General features: G+C 38.1%; 4 protein-coding genes across 8 annotated transcripts in view; 2 read left to right on the top strand and 2 right to left on the bottom strand.

The window, feature by feature from the left end:
• On the bottom strand, positions 1-1,535 carry LOC143303621 (tRNA (guanine(26)-N(2))-dimethyltransferase). The gene has a single exon (XM_076624599.1). It carries the CDS (start codon positions 1,533-1,535, stop codon positions 6-8), a length of 1,530 nt encoding a protein of 509 aa, XP_076480714.1. The 3' UTR covers positions 1-5.
• A 252-nt stretch (positions 1,536-1,787) lies between these two features.
• LOC143303622 (uncharacterized) lies at positions 1,788-4,215 on the top strand. 3 transcript variants are annotated; one of them, XM_076624607.1, is made up of 4 exons: positions 1,788-1,856; positions 1,976-2,125; positions 2,258-2,324; positions 3,454-3,728. In XM_076624607.1, exons 2-4 carry the CDS (start codon positions 1,995-1,997, stop codon positions 3,637-3,639), a joined length of 384 nt encoding a protein of 127 aa, XP_076480722.1. In that variant the 5' UTR covers positions 1,788-1,856; positions 1,976-1,994; the 3' UTR covers positions 3,640-3,728. The 3 variants fall into 3 exon arrangements, with proteins under 3 accessions (XP_076480722.1, XP_076480724.1, XP_076480723.1); XM_076624609.1 differs by lacking the exon at positions 1,788-1,856 and adding an exon at positions 4,080-4,215 and having other exon boundaries at positions 1,995-2,125; positions 3,454-3,667; XM_076624608.1 differs by lacking the exon at positions 1,788-1,856 and adding an exon at positions 4,024-4,144 and having other exon boundaries at positions 1,995-2,125; positions 3,454-3,667.
• On the top strand, positions 4,125-11,964 carry ringer (tubulin polymerization-promoting protein ringmaker). Of its 2 annotated transcripts, none has more exons than XM_033347439.2 (4): positions 4,125-4,279; positions 7,776-8,175; positions 8,551-8,683; positions 9,300-11,964. In XM_033347439.2, the coding sequence occupies exons 2-4, from the start codon at positions 7,784-7,786 to the stop codon at positions 9,477-9,479; spliced, it is 705 nt and encodes a 234-aa protein (XP_033203330.1). In that variant the 5' UTR covers positions 4,125-4,279; positions 7,776-7,783; the 3' UTR covers positions 9,480-11,964. The 2 variants fall into 2 exon arrangements, with proteins under 2 accessions (XP_033203330.1, XP_076480720.1); XM_076624605.1 differs by lacking the exon at positions 4,125-4,279 and adding an exon at positions 5,514-5,651.
• A 198-nt stretch (positions 11,965-12,162) lies between these two features.
• The window catches only part of rols (zinc-RING finger and ankyrin repeat domain-containing protein rolling pebbles), a 42,326-nt gene continuing 37,031 nt past the window's right edge, over positions 12,163-17,457 (bottom strand). For both annotated transcript variants that reach the window (XM_076624596.1, XM_033347419.2), the window contains 8 exons: positions 17,001-17,444; positions 16,685-16,891; positions 15,964-16,230; positions 15,577-15,872; positions 14,994-15,442; positions 14,533-14,834; positions 13,845-14,264; positions 12,163-13,595 (listed from right to left, as the gene is read on the bottom strand). In XM_076624596.1, coding sequence (XP_076480711.1) covers positions 13,293-13,595; positions 13,845-14,264; positions 14,533-14,834; positions 14,994-15,442; positions 15,577-15,872; positions 15,964-16,230; positions 16,685-16,891; positions 17,001-17,444 — 2,688 coding nt within the window. In that variant the 3' untranslated portion in view covers positions 12,163-13,292. The remainder of the gene's footprint in view (positions 13,596-13,844; positions 14,265-14,532; positions 14,835-14,993; positions 15,443-15,576; positions 15,873-15,963; positions 16,231-16,684; positions 16,892-17,000; positions 17,445-17,457) is intronic.

Below are 17,457 nucleotides of genomic sequence, written 5' to 3'. Positions count from 1 at the left end.
TATCTTTATAAAGGCTTTATTTTCTCAGTGTCGTTTGTTGATCGTGGTTTTTCTTTTCTGGAATTTTTATTTTGATTTCTTATCTTTTTCGAATTTTCTACTCCATTTTCTAAGTCTATTCTCGTTCTTGCACGCGTACCAGGGCCCCAGTTGATCGTAGGATTTTGTTGAAATCGCGTTAGCTTGTTTTGCCTAGATAATGGATTGGCCAGAGGATGTATATCAAACGAAACGTTCGTTGTCGTTGGTGTCTTTAATATTCTTATCGCGGGGCTATCATTTGATAGTTTATCTCTTTTCACGGAATTATTTTTTTCCCATGCACGTACAATATCCCATATAACTTCATTTGGAGCATCCGTCTTTACAGATGTTTTGCAGGCATGTGAATACGATACACAATATCCTGCGTTTAATAATGCAGATCGAAATGTTAACATCGACGGTGTAATACATTTGATTGTTGACATTAAACGACTAAGAGTATAATATAATGGAACGTCTAATTCTTCGCGAATAACATTTAAAACTCCTTCTATTCTTTTTAATGTTGCCAACTTCATTTCGTCTAAATTACATAGAAGATTAGATACAAAATGTTGGTCATGCAAAGGACCTAACCATATCGGTCCCCCTTCATGTTGCCTATGCTGACAGATTTTACAAAGTTGATCCACATAAGGTAAAGATGCTAATTTGTAGCCTCCACTAGGCTTCTTATAACATAATGGTTGAGTGTTGATGCTTTCGCAACCTATGCATTGGTACACCATTCCAATTTTAGTTGCATTCTCTTTACATTTAATTTGGCTGGAAAATACTTTAACAAATACTCTTATATAAAAATCAGCACTTATAGAAAGTACTGGTACTATGTATCTACCATATCGCCCTGCATGTGAAGCAATACTTTGCAATAATATTCTTAGTGCCATTTCATGGCATGCTTTAGATTTTAAAGAGATAGCTCCATATTTAAGATAACAAGTTTCAGGAGAGTTACCAGCTAATACTGCCATATCTGTAGCTGTGATCATAAGCAGTCCATCGTCTGATACACATTGTACCGCACCATCTAGAAACGTTGTAGGACAACCATATGGGTCTAAATCTATTACGTCAAACTTGTCCTTTCTACTTTGATACATGAGCAATGTTGCATCTTCGTGACTCGGTTTTATAAGATTTTCGACTCCATTGTGTTGTATATTATTTTTAATGCTTTCAACTGCCTTGGCAGAAATATCATTGGCTACGATTTGTTTTATGCCTTTCACTTCTTTGGCATACCGAATGCTACGTAAACCAGTAGCAGATAAAGCTTCCAATATGACAATTCCATCTTGTTTTTCCGTGCCTGTCTCTGTTGGTTGCTTCTTTATGCCTTTTATGTAAGTTGTTAACACAGCTACGCTAAGATCCCTGTTAAATTCTTGAACAGGATTATAAAATACGTTTGTATTGTCAACTAAAATTTCTGCCTCTCCTTCCTTTATACTTGTATCTAATTTTGGTTTTTTTACGCACTGTTCCATGTTATAAAAATACACAATTCTTAGACCTCAAAAATATTAAATTAAGAATTTCATATAATTGAAAGTATAAAAATAGTTGTATTTTCTATCTAATATCTTAATATGGTTACTAAAATTTTACCTACGAATATATTAATTTATTATAAAATATTCTTTTAACATGTGTGTTTAAACATTAAACAATATACTAAACGAGGCGATTTTTTGGTTATGTTTACTATAATCTGTGAAACGTTACGTGGACTAATATGTAGCATTCTGGTAGTATAAACATACAAATTTAATATGTTTTAAAATATCAAGTGGTGTCAATATGATACTGTTAAGTATAATTATCATATATTTTATAATCATTAAATTAGATAATGTGCATAAATAGGTTATATTTTTGCAATAACAAATTGTTATTAGATGTATACTGTAATTTCGCATTTCACCAGGGGATGACAGTATTGTGCTATGCCTATTGTCGGTATAGCATTTTGTCACGGCGAGGTTATTTCGTGGCTGGCATACCGGCTTAGAAATTTAACACTGATTTTGACGTTCTCTATCAGAGAAGGATTTTCCTATCTGCCTAACTTGATAAGGTATTTATTAACAAATGAAGATCTTCTTGTAGCAACTAACTTTATTATCCGTGAAGATTGAATTCAATGTAGCTCCTATGTTTGCCGTAGCAAATCGCAGAGGCCGTAAGAAACACTCTGATTTTTTTCCAGGTCGGTATTTCAGAACTTGAGACGCAAAGTCCCAGTCAATGTCACGTCCATTCCATACTTCGTCAGTGTAAGTATTTTTCGATCAATCTCAAATTGAAAACAGTTTTAATTTTTTGAAGTTGAAAATAACTTGTAAATTCAAAGTTTAAGAGAAATTGTCCATCTCGAAAATATATACGGTATTGGAACTTTTAGAATTTTAGCGTAATGCAACCACAAACGAATATCTCGACTGTGATGCAACTTGTATTTAAAGATAAAAAAATTAAAGAATTATTAACACAATAAAAAAAGTGCTCGATCTGTCATTCCCTAAAAAAATCTATTCTATTATCGATTATGCCTATTTTCCCCATCTTACGTACTTACGTAATTCATCTGTAAATCGAACAAGTTTGTTTCGTTTGTAATCTGCCTACAATGAAGCAACAAGCGACATCGTTTATATGCATCGTGCAACAAGACCTTCGATCAAATTTAGAATTGTCACATTGTCACGAATTTCACTCCGCAAAGAATCTTATTACGACATGCATTTCAAGTGTTATACATATTTATTTCAAGATTCTCCCGTGACATTTGACACGAGGTAATAATGAAAATTCGTTTCATAAATCGTATAATGATAGTAAATTATCATAATTAATAATTCACCCACTTTACCGACGCTTAACCTATGCCCAATTGATGTTGTATAGCTGTAAGTCAGTATAGTCGTTAGTACAGTTAAGTAGCCGCCAGATAAGTAACCGATAGGAACGCCCTTCGCTCACGCGCGCTTCTCACACACGCGTACCCATCGCAGTCTGTCGTTTAGTAAGTTGACAAGCGAAATGCATATGGTTTTGCATTATAACTTCTCATTTATTTTTTTACTCGATGATTAAGAAAATCAAAATTAGAGAGTCATCTTCTACATGGATGCAACGAGGAATCGAGTAAATGAACAACTGGCAAAGTGTGTAAATCATTAGCTAACAGATAAGTGGTCGCTGACTGGAAAAATCCGCTTCTAGAGCCCCTAGCGCAGCTACTTATTTATCGACAACTATATGTAAGTGCACGCTTCGATATAGAGAGGGGTAATCCATAATTTTCATAGCGACTCGAGGGTCATAACGCGTAACTAGTTAACGATCTGTCATTTCGCGATCAAACATTTATGCGTACGTTTTCTATACCTGTATGTTTCGTAGAATCCTATGGATGGTGGGGATAGCCACAGCAAGTCGTATGACCGCGTCATTGAGTCATACTACTTGAATGTACAAAAGTCAACTTCAGACTTCTCTGGGACCCATGGGAACAGGTCAAGGATATTGCCAGAAGTCGATTTCGTGTATACACAGGAGTTTTTAGAAGGAAGCATTTATCCGCTGTGATTGATGGAACCTTAATATTAAACTTTGGGTTTGTAATCGTGGAATAGATTTAGAATTGATGGAATAAAACCGACAAATGGTTAAGCCTACTATGCCTACACTACATCCGTATTGCTTCATGTTGCATAATAAAAGTTCCAACATTTGTAGAAACCTATACAGATAGACGTTAATATTATCTATTATTTGTATATTTCTTCGATATTATCGCTGAATATCGCTAATCATATCGCTGAATGAGTACATACATCGCGTACATTAAGCAAACACTCGAGGTTATAGATTATATCGCGATAATTTGCCATTGCAAACAGAGAAACAAGTAATATATTGTATAAAATGAATGATTAATGGACAATGAATAATAAAGATTTTTATGCGTAGAAGAAGAAAGTAGGTGATAGAAGTGGCGAGTATAGTTGAAGGTGTTACTGGTGTAGGTGGGGATGATGTTGGCGGCAGTAGTGGAGGAAGTTCAGTTTCGTTTTCAGTCTCATCCAGGCTGGAATTGCGGCGATGAACGCGACTAAAATACACTAGAAATCCGGTGTTCAACCCGACGAAGTTCAAGAATCAATACAGTGCGTGAATACTCTGAAGGGGTTGCACGGTGGTGTGTGGCAATAAATTAGCTGAAAAGGTGACCACTTCTACTAATCGCCCTAACGCATTATCATCATCAAGTAAAGAAACGGAATTCAATTTATAATCAGTTATTCCAATTATAATCATTTTATTCATATATTTAGCGACGTACAACAGCACAACATTGTAATTATTAGCATTTTTAACGCCAAATGGTTCGATTGTACATTGGTAATGAGGATAGATAAAATATCAAAGTGTGTCTCGACCAATTTTTCTCTAAACCACTCAGGCCCTTTTAAATAATATCGACACGAATTTCATTCGTTCGGTTTGCTTCCCTTAGTCGAGCGGCGACTCGGCTATTTCGATGCTTGTCGTAATATCGTTGACGTAATGACCAAATATAAAAGCGAATAAGGCATCCCGAGCAGAGATAACGAGCATCGCATAGCTTTTCCAGAATACGAACGAGAACGACATCGACGAACGTTTACTGGCTACAGATAAAGAGAAACGAGTTCGTTTCGTTGTATATGTCGGAATCGCGTGTTTAGTCTGTTATCAAATATAACGATGCAGTCACATAGGAAATTCGCTTGCCAAGAGTCTCGTCCAAGTTGCAACTAGTTTCTATTTATTAACAAAATACACAATTACTGTATATAGAAAATGAATAATAAAGAAACAATTTAGGGAACTCCTAGCGAAAGAAGCGATTTCCTATCTATGCTTTTATTCTTGTAAAATTCTTTGGCAATTTTATTTAACAAATACTGAATTACCAAATAACGAAACAATTTAGAAGGCTGTTATAATGGTCGACTTTCGTCAACGTTAACGAGTCAATAATTATTATTACCAGCTTCGTGAAATTTCCCATCTATTTCTCAATTTTATCAGACATCGAGTCTATCGCTAAACTTTAGACAGGCTGAAAATATCACTCACGAGGATTTTAATAGTCTGATCGTTCGACGAGGCGTTTTGTTAGAATGGGACCCCCGCGGGTCTCATTTCGGCTGCAGCCAAGGGTGAAACGCAGTTTCAAAGATATATCGAGAAGGGTGACTGCGTGCTCCGTTGAACGAGGAGATCGATATAACACATGCGCCCTACGGCACAGATTCCTAGCTGAAACCTGCGTTCAACAGCATTTCAGCTTGTACACAAACCGCGGCTCCAGTGTTCTGTGTTCTCTGTTCCCTTCCGTCGCCAGTCGGCTCGTTCCTCTCTCGCGATAAATCCTTTCGAGCAAATCAACGTCTTATCAGTCGTATAGATCGATCATTTTCATTAATCGTGACAATTCGTTTAGTCTGCAGAATGATGCAGCAGTGATTACATTTTTGTTCTTCTTCGTCCGGTGCCATTGCGCGTAATTAGGTTCGCTCCTTCGACTTCTACTTCGGGTACTAATTGATACGGTGAGTTCATAATGCAATATTAATATTATTATCTATCTTTTATCGTAGAATGTCTTCGTAGTTCTTGATAGACTGGATTTTTATAGAAAATCGTGTTTTTATAATTATAGGTAAAGAAATGGATTTTAAAATAGCGATTTATTTCATATGCGATAAATTTCTAAATATTAATACGAGTTTACTTTGAATATTCGATTTTTCTTTGGATCATGGACTTGGATTGGATATATTTTATTTAGGATCGCTTACTTTGGACATTAGATTTTTCTTTGGATCTTGTATTTTGAATATTTTCTGTACGTTTGCGTATCATAGACATTTTGTACGTTCTCGTACTTTTATTACAGTTTAAGCAGTCTAATCGTTAAAAATTGTTTATTTGGCAGAAAAATCGACGAGAACAAAGGCCAGTGTCATAGAGATTCGTGTCTGTTCCTCACCTTAGTACACAAAATGCGCTCATTCGACACCTGATCGGTATTACTCAATCGCTCCCCGCTTCCTGTTCCTTGCTAATTGCGCTAACACGAATGTCGTCGTAATCTCTATTTATAGTCGTGAAATAACAACGTTTCTCCAGCTTGTTGTTGACCTTCTGCCGTTTGTACCGTTCCCATGCGGGCAAAGACGAATTTACCTGACCATTAACCAAGCAGTAATTAACATTTCGCTGAAATATAAACGAAGTTTCATTGTAAATAAACTGTCGACGATATCGACGAGCATGAAATCAGCGAAATAATTCGTCGCCTTTGAACAAATGGAAAATGAACGATGGATTCAATTAGATTAACGTACGGGTAAGGTTGTTTCCTGAATTGCACGGTGTGTGTAGTTGTTAATAATAAACCGTTAACAAACTGTTATGAACACGAGAATGTTTGCGGATAGCTTCAGATAAATTACGATTCTATTAGCCTCGCTAATATTAGCTTCGTTTTTCGATACTTTACGGTTTGAGAGAAGCACGTGAAGGTTTTTATTAACTCGATATTTCCATAGAAAGGAACATCGTGTAATAAAAGGTGTACAATGTATTAGAAACTTTTCAAAATTTTTACGTAAGAAATTTTCTATCGATAAGTTATTGATCGATCGACGATTCATCGTTAAATAAATTCAACTTAAGGACAGCTCCGATCATTTTGTCTAGCTACACCATTTAAAGTTACTCTATATTTATGGAGCCTTAAAGTATATCTTCTAGATCTTGTTATATTTAGAAAAAGATACAGATAAAAATGTCCATAATGTTTTATATTTAGAAATGTTTCCCTATTTATACCACTGTATACGAGGTGTATAGGAAAAGTTTGATCGGTAATCAAAGAAATGGGCTACCAAGATATCATTTTCCAAAAGACAAAGTGTTTCATTCCTGTCATTTACACAACGAGGTGTCTTAACTGAAATGACGATAAAACCGAATGATTTATCAGAGAATGCTCTTTCCCTCGGAATATAGAAAGTCAAATAAGAGCTGCAGTCGTTCTATTGTAGTTTTGCCTCCTTTATTCGCAACAATGCCTCGAGACACAATACTGTCTACGTAAAGCAAACCAATATGGAAGAGTACAACTATTCCCGATAGCCAATCGAGTCTCAAAAACCTGTTTCGTCACAGAAATTCTGGACTGATTAACTCAATCGAGAATCATTGTTTGCAACACGTCGATAAGATCGGCTAATGGATTATTCCAAGACGCGCAACTGGTATCGATTCGATCAACGAAATTGTATTGGATAGATATTAAATAACGAAATTAATAGAACAGATTTCAGAAAGAGGTTTACGTAATCGTGCGTAATTTGCGTGGATTAAGGAACGCTGTTTGATCGCTGATTAGCTCATAAGTGTCAATTTCACCGAGCCGCCTACGAGAATTATGTTAAACCGATAGCTCGCGTTACTTGACCTCAAAACGTCGCCGATATGTCTACCTAGATGTTAATAGCGTGTAGATACATTTAGCGCCGCTGTTTTTTGCTCAAACTTGACCCTGATTCGCTCGCTTTCCATTACACGATGCATTTCTCACGCTGAGTCTACCAAATCGGTGGATCTTCGTTCTAGCGTCAACTGTTTCAAATCATGCATCCCCTAATTTCTTCATGATATTTTAGGCGCAAATATGCAAGCCGAGAAGACGGACAATGAAACTGAGAAAAACGACACGAAGATAGAGCAGAACGATGCTCAGGCGGAGAAAAGCGACGCTGAAGTTGAAACGAAAGCGGAGACGAACGATGCGAGTAAGAAGTCAGCCGAAGAAGCAGTGACTAACAAGGCAGCAAATTTGAAGATCGAAGACGAAAGTGGAAGTTCGGCGCCTAGCAGTCCCAGTGCCACGCAGCCTGCAAGCTTTTTGGCAAGCTTTAAGGCGTTTTCGAAATTCGGTGACCCAAAAAGCGACGGGAAACTGATCACGTTGAGTCAGAGCGACAAATGGATGAAACAAGCGAAGGTGATCGATGGAAAGAAGATCACTACCACTGATACGGGCATTTACTTTAAGAAACACAAGTACGAGAATACCGATGATGGGAATAATAATAATTCATCGATTATTTACCTTTCGAAGCATTTTTTCAGATTAAAAGTCAGATTTCTGAGGAAGAATTTGCCATTCTTATTTTATATATTTTATGTATTTTCTATATGTATTATATATTTGTTATTCAGAAATATTAGTCTTCCAGTATGTGTACGTTAATGTACATTTAGGTTTTATGTATGATGTTTTAAAGTAATTTGTCTTACGAAGCAATCGTCTAAATGATTATTTGAAAAGATAATTACGAAAAGATATTCATCTTTTTCAATGGTATCGTAGATTTCAACAAAATAATAAACGGATCAGTGTCCGAAGTGTTGACGAGGAATTGATTCTGCTTTTAGATCAATGAAATTGGGTATTGAACAGTACAAAGCGTTTTTGGAAGAACTGGCTAAAAATAAGAAGGTTGACTTAGCAGAGATGAAGAAGAAAATGGCCAACTGTGGGCCACCCGGAGTTACCGGTGGTGCTGTAGTAAGTCTCGTACATAAATACGCCTCAGAAATTTCTTCATTCTATAGTCTACTTCTAGAGAAACGACTAACATCGAACACGGTCAGGTTCATAGTTTATAATTTGATCGATGAGAACAAGTTTCTTCGATGGTTTCATAAATGAATCTAAAGCAGCGGTAGTTTGTCCATTTACTTATCGCGACCTTGTTCGTCACGATATCGACATTGAAGATTTACGATATTGCTACACCTGACCTCTGAATATAAATTTGTCAGCGACGTGTTTTAAATTCTCGCCTACGTATCATATAATCGTCGAGTAACCTTCTTCTTAATTAGGTCCATCTGTGTTAAACGTCTCGAGAATATGCTGGAAAAATCCATATAGCGATTTCGTTAGAGCTAGATTTTTCATTCCAAGTTTTTATTCTCAAATTGAGTAACGTAGATGAATACGTAAGTAATTTAGCCACTTGTTATATCCTTCGATACCACGTAGTTGCAGTTGTAAAAGTGAAATTTCCATATCAGAGACAGTAAAAATAGGTTTGCGATATATGTACCATATGTTGCTTTATCATATTGCTTTATGTTGCTTTATTTTTACACTATCTATATAACTAACCATTTTTCAGGCGGGCAAAGCGGCTTCCACAGTGGACAGACTCACAGACGTCAGTAAATACACAGGCTCTCATAAACAACGTTTCGACGAGAGTGGTAAAGGCAAAGGAATCGCTGGTCGGAAGGACCTGCCCGATCAGTCCGGCTATGTGCAGGGCTACCAGAATAAAGACACCTACAAAGCCCACTAGCTTCAGATTCGCGCGCTTCTGCGATGTCTTTGACACTCTGTTGTCCCGTCCACGCACTTCATACGAAACGCTACATGTCGCGTTCTTGCCTCTTCACGTTCCTCGACTGGCACAAGGATCTTCCGTTGCAACCTGTTGACACGCAGACAATCGACATAAGGAACGACGATGATCGGCAAACGCGTTGAGAGCTTTCCTCGATGATACCTTTCGGGCGACCCAACGAGGAATTTCAAGAATTTCGCTCAAGATCGATTTCCTTCGCGACGAACAGCGACTCGGGAAGCTGGTGATGGTTTATTTGGACGATTATGTTATCATAGATGATAATGCAATTTTGCAGGATAGTTTATGAAACATCTGCGAGTTGAGCTATTTTAACGAAGATACTTTTTCGTTGCTAATCTTCTGAATGCAATTCCGAAGATATTAGGATATTCATAGATCGTACTGTTCGAATTTTTAATGCTACGCTGTGAACATAGTTTAACGTTATGTGCCTCATTTGCTTTGTACTTTATTTCACGTCAGCCGGCTCGTCGGTCGGAGCTTTTTCGCTTTTCACAGGACCATTTATCGCCCGGTCGTGATGCAATTTCAATGCGACTAATCGTCGCGTTTCTATCATTGCTTCTCTGTACGATTCTCAGTGAATCCAAAGAGCGTGCGATTTTATCGCAATAGGTTCGTTTAAATCGATCATCCAGTTGGGACGATATGAGAACGATATAAATTCTATCCTATTTTCATACTATCGTAGTTACGTTTCGCATGGTTCCGATTTAATATACCTGACTCGCGTTTCTTTTTTCTTGTACATATTGTACAACAGTTCGACAGGGTCGCAAGTACAAATACTATCGCTCGGTTTTCCTTCGTTTATCAAGCGCGTGTTCGATCGAAAGTTGAAAAGCTACTCGTCAAGGCATTGGTTGGCAGATACTCAAACTTCGAAATTTCTTTTCTACGCTGTTCTCGATCGTAGATAGTATATGACACAGCATGGAAACTATAACAGTGTAGATTTACGCTAATGCTAGTCAGAATTAGTCGAAGTTTATCGAGAATTTACGAAAATTACTGGAACGACGAAATCGAAGTTGCAGAGCAAACAATTCTAATTTCTTCTATTAGGTTGAGTAATGAGCTTACGTTGAGCGTTACTACATTCGTATAACATTTATCTACAATCAAGGAATAACTTTTCTATCCTGTTTCTCTATACAAAGATATATATCTTTCATAAAAAGAATTCAAATACGCGTATCTTTACATTCTGCGAACACTTTTGTGATATTCTTCGAAACGTTCTAAAATACATACGCTAGGCAGAGGCGAACGAACTTATTACCAAACTCAACGCTTAAGTACTCGTACGTGCGCATGTATACTCTCTGCTATCCTTTTCGAGGGCATCGCGCGGGTTTTTGGTGCAAAGCTACTTTTTTAGGGCCCTCTTGCATAATAATTTACTAAATAATAATATTCGTAAATCGACTAGTTACAAGTTTCAAGTTATACGCCACAAATTTCCTTTTCTACAGCTTTATAATTTTTCAAACGTCAAATAAGATAAAAAATTCACTTATAAAAGCTTTCGTTTCTTTTATCAGCAAATTTATTAATATTATACTTGCAATGATATTTATTAGACTGCGATTTTTTATTAAGTAGAGCACTTGTTACAATTTGTAATAGGCGAAACAAATCCCTATATAAATTCTATTTCTTTAAATGTGTTCAGACGAACAGAAATTTGTATAGAAATTCGCAATTCGTGTAATATGGCAGAGTAATTTGTATAATTTGACTAATAACATTGGTTCAAGTGTGTCAGATTGTGAAACCGTATATGTACAACGTGTATATGGTCGACACGAAAGGTTGGAGTATACGATGGAATCGTGATTGCATTAATGTGATTATGCGAATTTCGAGATATTTATGGTTACATACACATTAATCGAATTAAAGTGTACTTAAAAGATGACCGCCTGGCGCGCAATGGCGGTAAGACCAAAATCCGTAACTCTCTCTTGGTACTAATTTTCCGAGATATTTAAATGAAAGTCACCGTTTTCAATTTGGAGGTACGACTGTGGAAGCGAAAAGGTACTTTTTTTTTATTAACGGGTATTTAAAGAATATTGGAACAAAAATATTATTTATTCTATGTTACATCCTCAGAAAAATATTGAAAAGATTATCGTTGATTTAATACTGTAATATATTTGTTCTTTGTATTCTTTATATGAAATTTATCTTGAAAAATTCTTTGCAATTTTGTTTTCAATTTAGAAGATCATCTCGCTTTCACAAGAGTGCCATCGTCGTATCTGTAAAGCACTTTACGAGTTCTCTTTAATCGATGAATGTACACTGTACACTTATTTAAGCCATTTAAGGGACAACGTACCTCGATGGATGCTCTTCTAATTTTAGAAGACTTCTGATCATTCGATATAATAAAGGCAAGTTGAAGGAATTTTTCATGCTGTTAGCCACTCTTTCCTAATATTCTTAGAATAAAGCAGGATTATTTAAGTCGATAGAACGTTCGAGTCAAGCTGTGAAATTTGTCTTGCGATTCGAGTTTGAATGTTAAGATGTCGAAGTTTGGTTGACTCAAACAACGCTGCTGTCTTATCGACGTACGAGGGGGACGAAATAACGAACGAGTGTCTTTCAATAAAAAGTTGATTTATTTCGAACCTCTGTGCTCCAAGACGGAGACGAATAATATCGTGGTTTTGAGTCCGTGCAACATTGTCGCAGACTTCGTCTAATATAAATTCGGACACTATCGATCTTTCGTTTGGATTATAACCGGTTACAGAGGAATAGGTGTAAATTAAATGCTTGGCAAGCGAGTGCATTATAAATACGTCAGCGAGATCGTTGCGTTTCGTACGCGTGGAAAAAAATAGCCATTTTGAATTTAATGGCTGTGTAACATATTTAAAACGCTGGAATATCAGAATTCTCTTTCATGGGCGCATTTCTTTTTTTTCCGTTTACGTATACTTTCCGATATAGTATATTAAAAAGAAAATACTGAAAGAAACAGAGAGGAGGAAATAATTAAATAACTTTGATTTAAATTACAACGACACTAAAAACCAATTTCTCATATGCGTAATATAATACAAATATTTATATATATATTTACTATATATATAGAAAAATGTGTATATATAATATATATATTAAACTCTGTATTCGATTCAACATCGAATTGAACATCGTATAAAAACCCTAACACGGTCATGCAATACAATTGCACAGAGAATAAAGACGAAGAGCTTGTAAATCCTTGCTGATTTTCGAGATTAATCAAGAAAACGCAAGGTGGAGGAATATTTCTTCGAATACGTATAACGTACGCAACGAGTCGTATAAATTAAAAAAAAAAAAAGGAAAGAAAACGAGATACTTTATTTATTTCGAATTGCTTGCAAACATTTCGAAAGCAAATCTTAAGTTACGACAGTCATCGTATATATCTTTCGTTAAGGAAATCTTGCAGGAATCGTGAGTTTACTTGAGAAAATATCAACTCATAACTTAAATACTTTAAATACTTTTTACTTACTTCGAATTGCTTTCGAACATTTCAAGAACAAATCTTATATGGTCATCGTATATCTTTCGTTTAAAAAATCTTCGAGGAATCGCGAGTTCAGTTGAGGAAAGATCAGTTCGTAACTTAAATACGCATGCAAAGCTTCTTGAATTTGCACTATAGTCATTCTCCTCACTAAAGGAGCATTCTTTTTAACAAACCGGAAGTCTTTTACGACAGAAACAGTAATATTACAACTCTGTGAGTGTGTCGACCGAAGCTCGAAGACGAGATCTGTTGGCGGAATCAATCGATCCTTTGCTGGTCCCTACCCCGTCTAGTCTGGATACTATTTCTTCTCTCAGAGCCACAAGGACGCGTCTATCCTGTCGATTTTGTGGCGGTGCAATCTGTAGTGCCTCTTGAACGTCCGATAATGCGTCTTCCAAGAGGTCTGAATCGACTCGTGCCTTTGCTCTCGCGTAGAATGCTTCGTATGATACTGGGCGAACTTTCAGAGCTTCGTCAGCGAGCTCGATTGCTTCCGCATATTCCTGTTTGGATAAAAGACGAAAACAATTTGATCATAAATTACTTAATTCTATTCTCTAAATTCTCTAAAGATTCTACTCTACATATATCATAATCTTGGAACAACTCCATTCAAAAGCTGCTTTGTTACGATAGGGAAAAAAAGGGAAACAAAGTTGCGTAACATTATACGTATATCTATAAATAGCTCAGCTGTACTATGAATGAAAGTATTAGGAAACCTAGTTCGTTCAATATACGCAACTACTCACATTCATCTTGCGCTTGCATCGACTGAGGTTGAGCAAGAAATTCAGCCGAAGTTGCGCAAACGTCTGCAGTTGCAGCATCATGTGACCCTGCTCCTGCCCCTGGCAGTCCTCTTCCGGCGATGCTGGGAACTTTCGAAGAGCGTACGCGTATCTGTGCGATGCTTCTTTCAATCTATTCTTTCGATACAGCACGTTTCCATCCTCGAGAAGTTTGTTCAATAAAATTAATAGGACGTCGGGTTTTCCAGCGGCCATTGCCCAAGTGGCGGGGCCCAATTTTGCCCCGCGGCGGAGGAAACACTGCACCACCGGTATGTTTCGACATCCGATCGCTCGGTCCAAAGGTCGCATTCCGTGCAGATCGACGTGCTCGACCGCTGCTCCTTTCTCGAGCAACAATTGCACGAGCTTTGGATTGCCCTGGGAAAATATTGACCGCGACATTACGGAATTGTGAGTTTTCAAATCCCTATCCGATAATAATAAATCGCATTGCAGCTAATAGATCGGCAGTTTAACAAATTTTACGTCTTTTTTTCGATATTCCATTTTTCTTCGGATTCTTTGCATTCGATATTTTACATATATTAGATATTATCCGTGCGACGTTGCAATATCTGTACACTTTGAAATACCATTCCCACAAATGTATAAACGTAGATAACAGATAAATGTGAAATAATCTTACCTGGAAAGCAGCCAAGTCCAGAGGAGTTCTCCCAGTATTATCATTAGTGTTCACATCAGCGCCATGATCAATCAGATTCTGTACAGCAGCTAGTCTTCCTCTTACGCAAGCCCAGCAGAGAGCAGTCAGACCTTCCTTATCTCTGCTTTCCAACACGGAACCCTTGTCCAAAAATAATTCGATTAAATTTGTGTGACCTTCCGAGGCAGCTAACATTAACGCGGTGCGACCAGCTGGATCCCGTTGGTCCAGAAGAGATGCCGCATCATCCAGAATGGCATCGGTGCTACTTGAGAGCGTCCCTGTAATCGTATCATCAAAATGATTTCCTTTGAGTGAAAAATCTATCTGGCCAGAAACTTCCGCGCGTTATTATATCCTTCGATGTTACAAACATTCAATCGAGTCGAATATGGCTGAAGAAAAACGTAACAGAATTAAGAATAATTTTTGATATTAACCTTGCAGAAGTCTTTCAGCTGTACCCCAGTGTCCTTCTCTCGCAGCCAGCATCAGAGGTGACAATCCCTTCGCGTTCACAGCAGTTGGACTCGCTCCTCGAGCCAGTAACGCCGATACAGTAATGGTAGAACCATTTGCAGCAGCAATAGTTAAAGCAGTCTCTCCTATCAAAGTGTCAGGCCGATCCACGATCACTTCGGCCATGTCTAATAAATATTCGACAATGGACTCGTGGCCTTGAGCCGCTGCAGCAACCACAGCTTGTTGAGCAGCTTCCTCTCTGCCTATTTCTTGCGAACCTTCGATTTCGCTTACGTTGGTTGGAATTACCCAATCGCAGGCTAAGAGATAACCAACCACTGATAATCTTCCGTATCTCGCCGCGTGAACCAAAGGACACTGTCCTGCCATGTCCGTGTGGCCTAGCGAAGCTCCAGCAGCGGCTAACCTAAATCAGGGTTTGGATCTTTTATTGTACGCTCTGTATGGATCTTTAGTATGAATTTTTGTATAACTATTATTACATTCGTACCATCCTATACGCGATCGAAAATCATACTGAATTATTCGCACTTAGCTTACCTTCTGACAACATCGCAATGACCACGAGCAGCGGCCAACGAGAGTGCCGTGCAGCCCTGGCTGTTTGTTAATTCAACATCAGCTCCAAACTCCAACAGCAAAGAAACCATTTCCACTGAACCCTCATGGGCGTACATGCAAAGGGCTGGAGCGTTGCCCAGGTATTCGGTGACATGATTCGGAGATGCTCCTGCCAGCAAAAGCAACCTCGACACCTTAACGTTCGGGCTGTAAATATTCCTCAGCGTACACAACGCCGAAGAGACGCATTCCGTGGACGATGCTAACCAGATGGCCTAATCAAAGGTACAAAAGTGGCAGATTTCTTAATCGATTCTATCGTAACGGATCGTTGTAACAAATGCAAATGTGAGAACAGGTGGTTACCTGTAGATCGCGCGAAGGCCAACACGGAGCAACGCCTCTGTAAACGTGCGCCTTGAGTATGTGATGACCTAATTCGAGGGCTTTATCACCGTCTAGCGGTGCCTGAAGGCGGGACAACCTGTATGCAATGGCTGCATGGCCGAGCCTCAGATCGCAGAGGAACTTGGTCGATTCGCCCTCGTCTCTTCTCATCAACCATTCTCTGAACGACGGATGGAAGAACATGTAGGTGTTGTCCAGACGTTTCACGAGGAATCCAGAGAGCATCTGATAGCAAGAGATGAAGAGGTTGTCGTATAACGAATGGGCGGGTTGCGATTCAGTAAGAGAGCATTGGATCGTTGTAGAGAATAAACATTCTCCCGTACAATTAAATAATTCTTACAAAACAGTGATGCTCAACGTTCGATATGATTATTTTATGCACTACTTAACATATCTTTCCATTCTTCACAAAAAAATATTAAGGTACTCTGGTTGAAAGTTGCTCAGTTGATTATTTGAAAAGGTATTTAACTCGTATAATATATCCTTTGCGACACAGCAAAAAGTAATTGCACAAGTATACAAAGAGTATATTATAAGAGATTTGTCTCGTTATGACGGAGAAGAGACTTACGTGGTCCACTTAAAGGCAGCAACAGCAAATGACGAATAATTTTATTATAGAATTCGTTTTCCGGTTGTTACAAAATTTATCTCGTTTATAAGAGAAACTTACTTTGAATCTCTGCAGAAAATCCTCCCATGAAACGAAGTGGTTCGTGTTCAGAGAGTTCACCGAGTAGAAGATTTCTGGTAAAGTCAGAGGATATAAAGCAGCCAAACAGACGCCTAATAGAGGTTGAACCTTGTCAAAAGATGTCGCTGTAGGGAACCTGAGGTTGAAGTGTAGTTGGAAAATCTGCGCTAAAGAAACTGGCAGTACCTGAAACACAAATTCCAAACTTATGTTCCAATGTTGTTCTTGATCAATAAAAAAAGAAAAAAAGAAGAAGATAAAATTGAGATACATCGGCAGATAAGATTTTATTCACCTTGTAGCTGGCAGACTTTGCCACCAAGTGACCACTCTCGATAAGATCGAGCGTCAGTTTTGCGAAGAGAAAGCTGCCTCTGGCTAACGCGAGCAGATGCGAGGCAAATCTCGTTTGATTCGCGCTGCACGACGATTCTGCCTTTCCATTCACCGATGCTGTGACGTTCGTCTGAATCGCAGGACTTTGAGCTAATCTGTATCCAATATAGTCGGATAGATCCCTAGTTACGTTGCTTCCGGTGTTATCATTGGCACCTCTGTCTAGAGACACTCTGGTGTAAGGTAGCTGTTTGGCGCATTCAAGTAGTTGCGTCCTTACTGTGCAAACGATTTTTAACCAGCTAGGAAAATTGGGAGCGTGCCTCGTTAGAAAAGACGCTATTGTGTCGCCTCGGTCTGGTCTGTGGTATTCTGCTTCGCACACGGCGTCGATTAATATCACCTGATAACACAAC

This window comes from Bombus vancouverensis, chromosome 15 (assembly GCF_051014615.1).
Source record: "Bombus vancouverensis nearcticus chromosome 15, iyBomVanc1_principal, whole genome shotgun sequence".
In the NCBI taxonomy this organism is placed as follows: Eukaryota; Metazoa; Arthropoda; class Insecta; order Hymenoptera; family Apidae; genus Bombus; species Bombus vancouverensis.
This window is presented reverse-complemented; position numbering and strand designations above follow the sequence as displayed.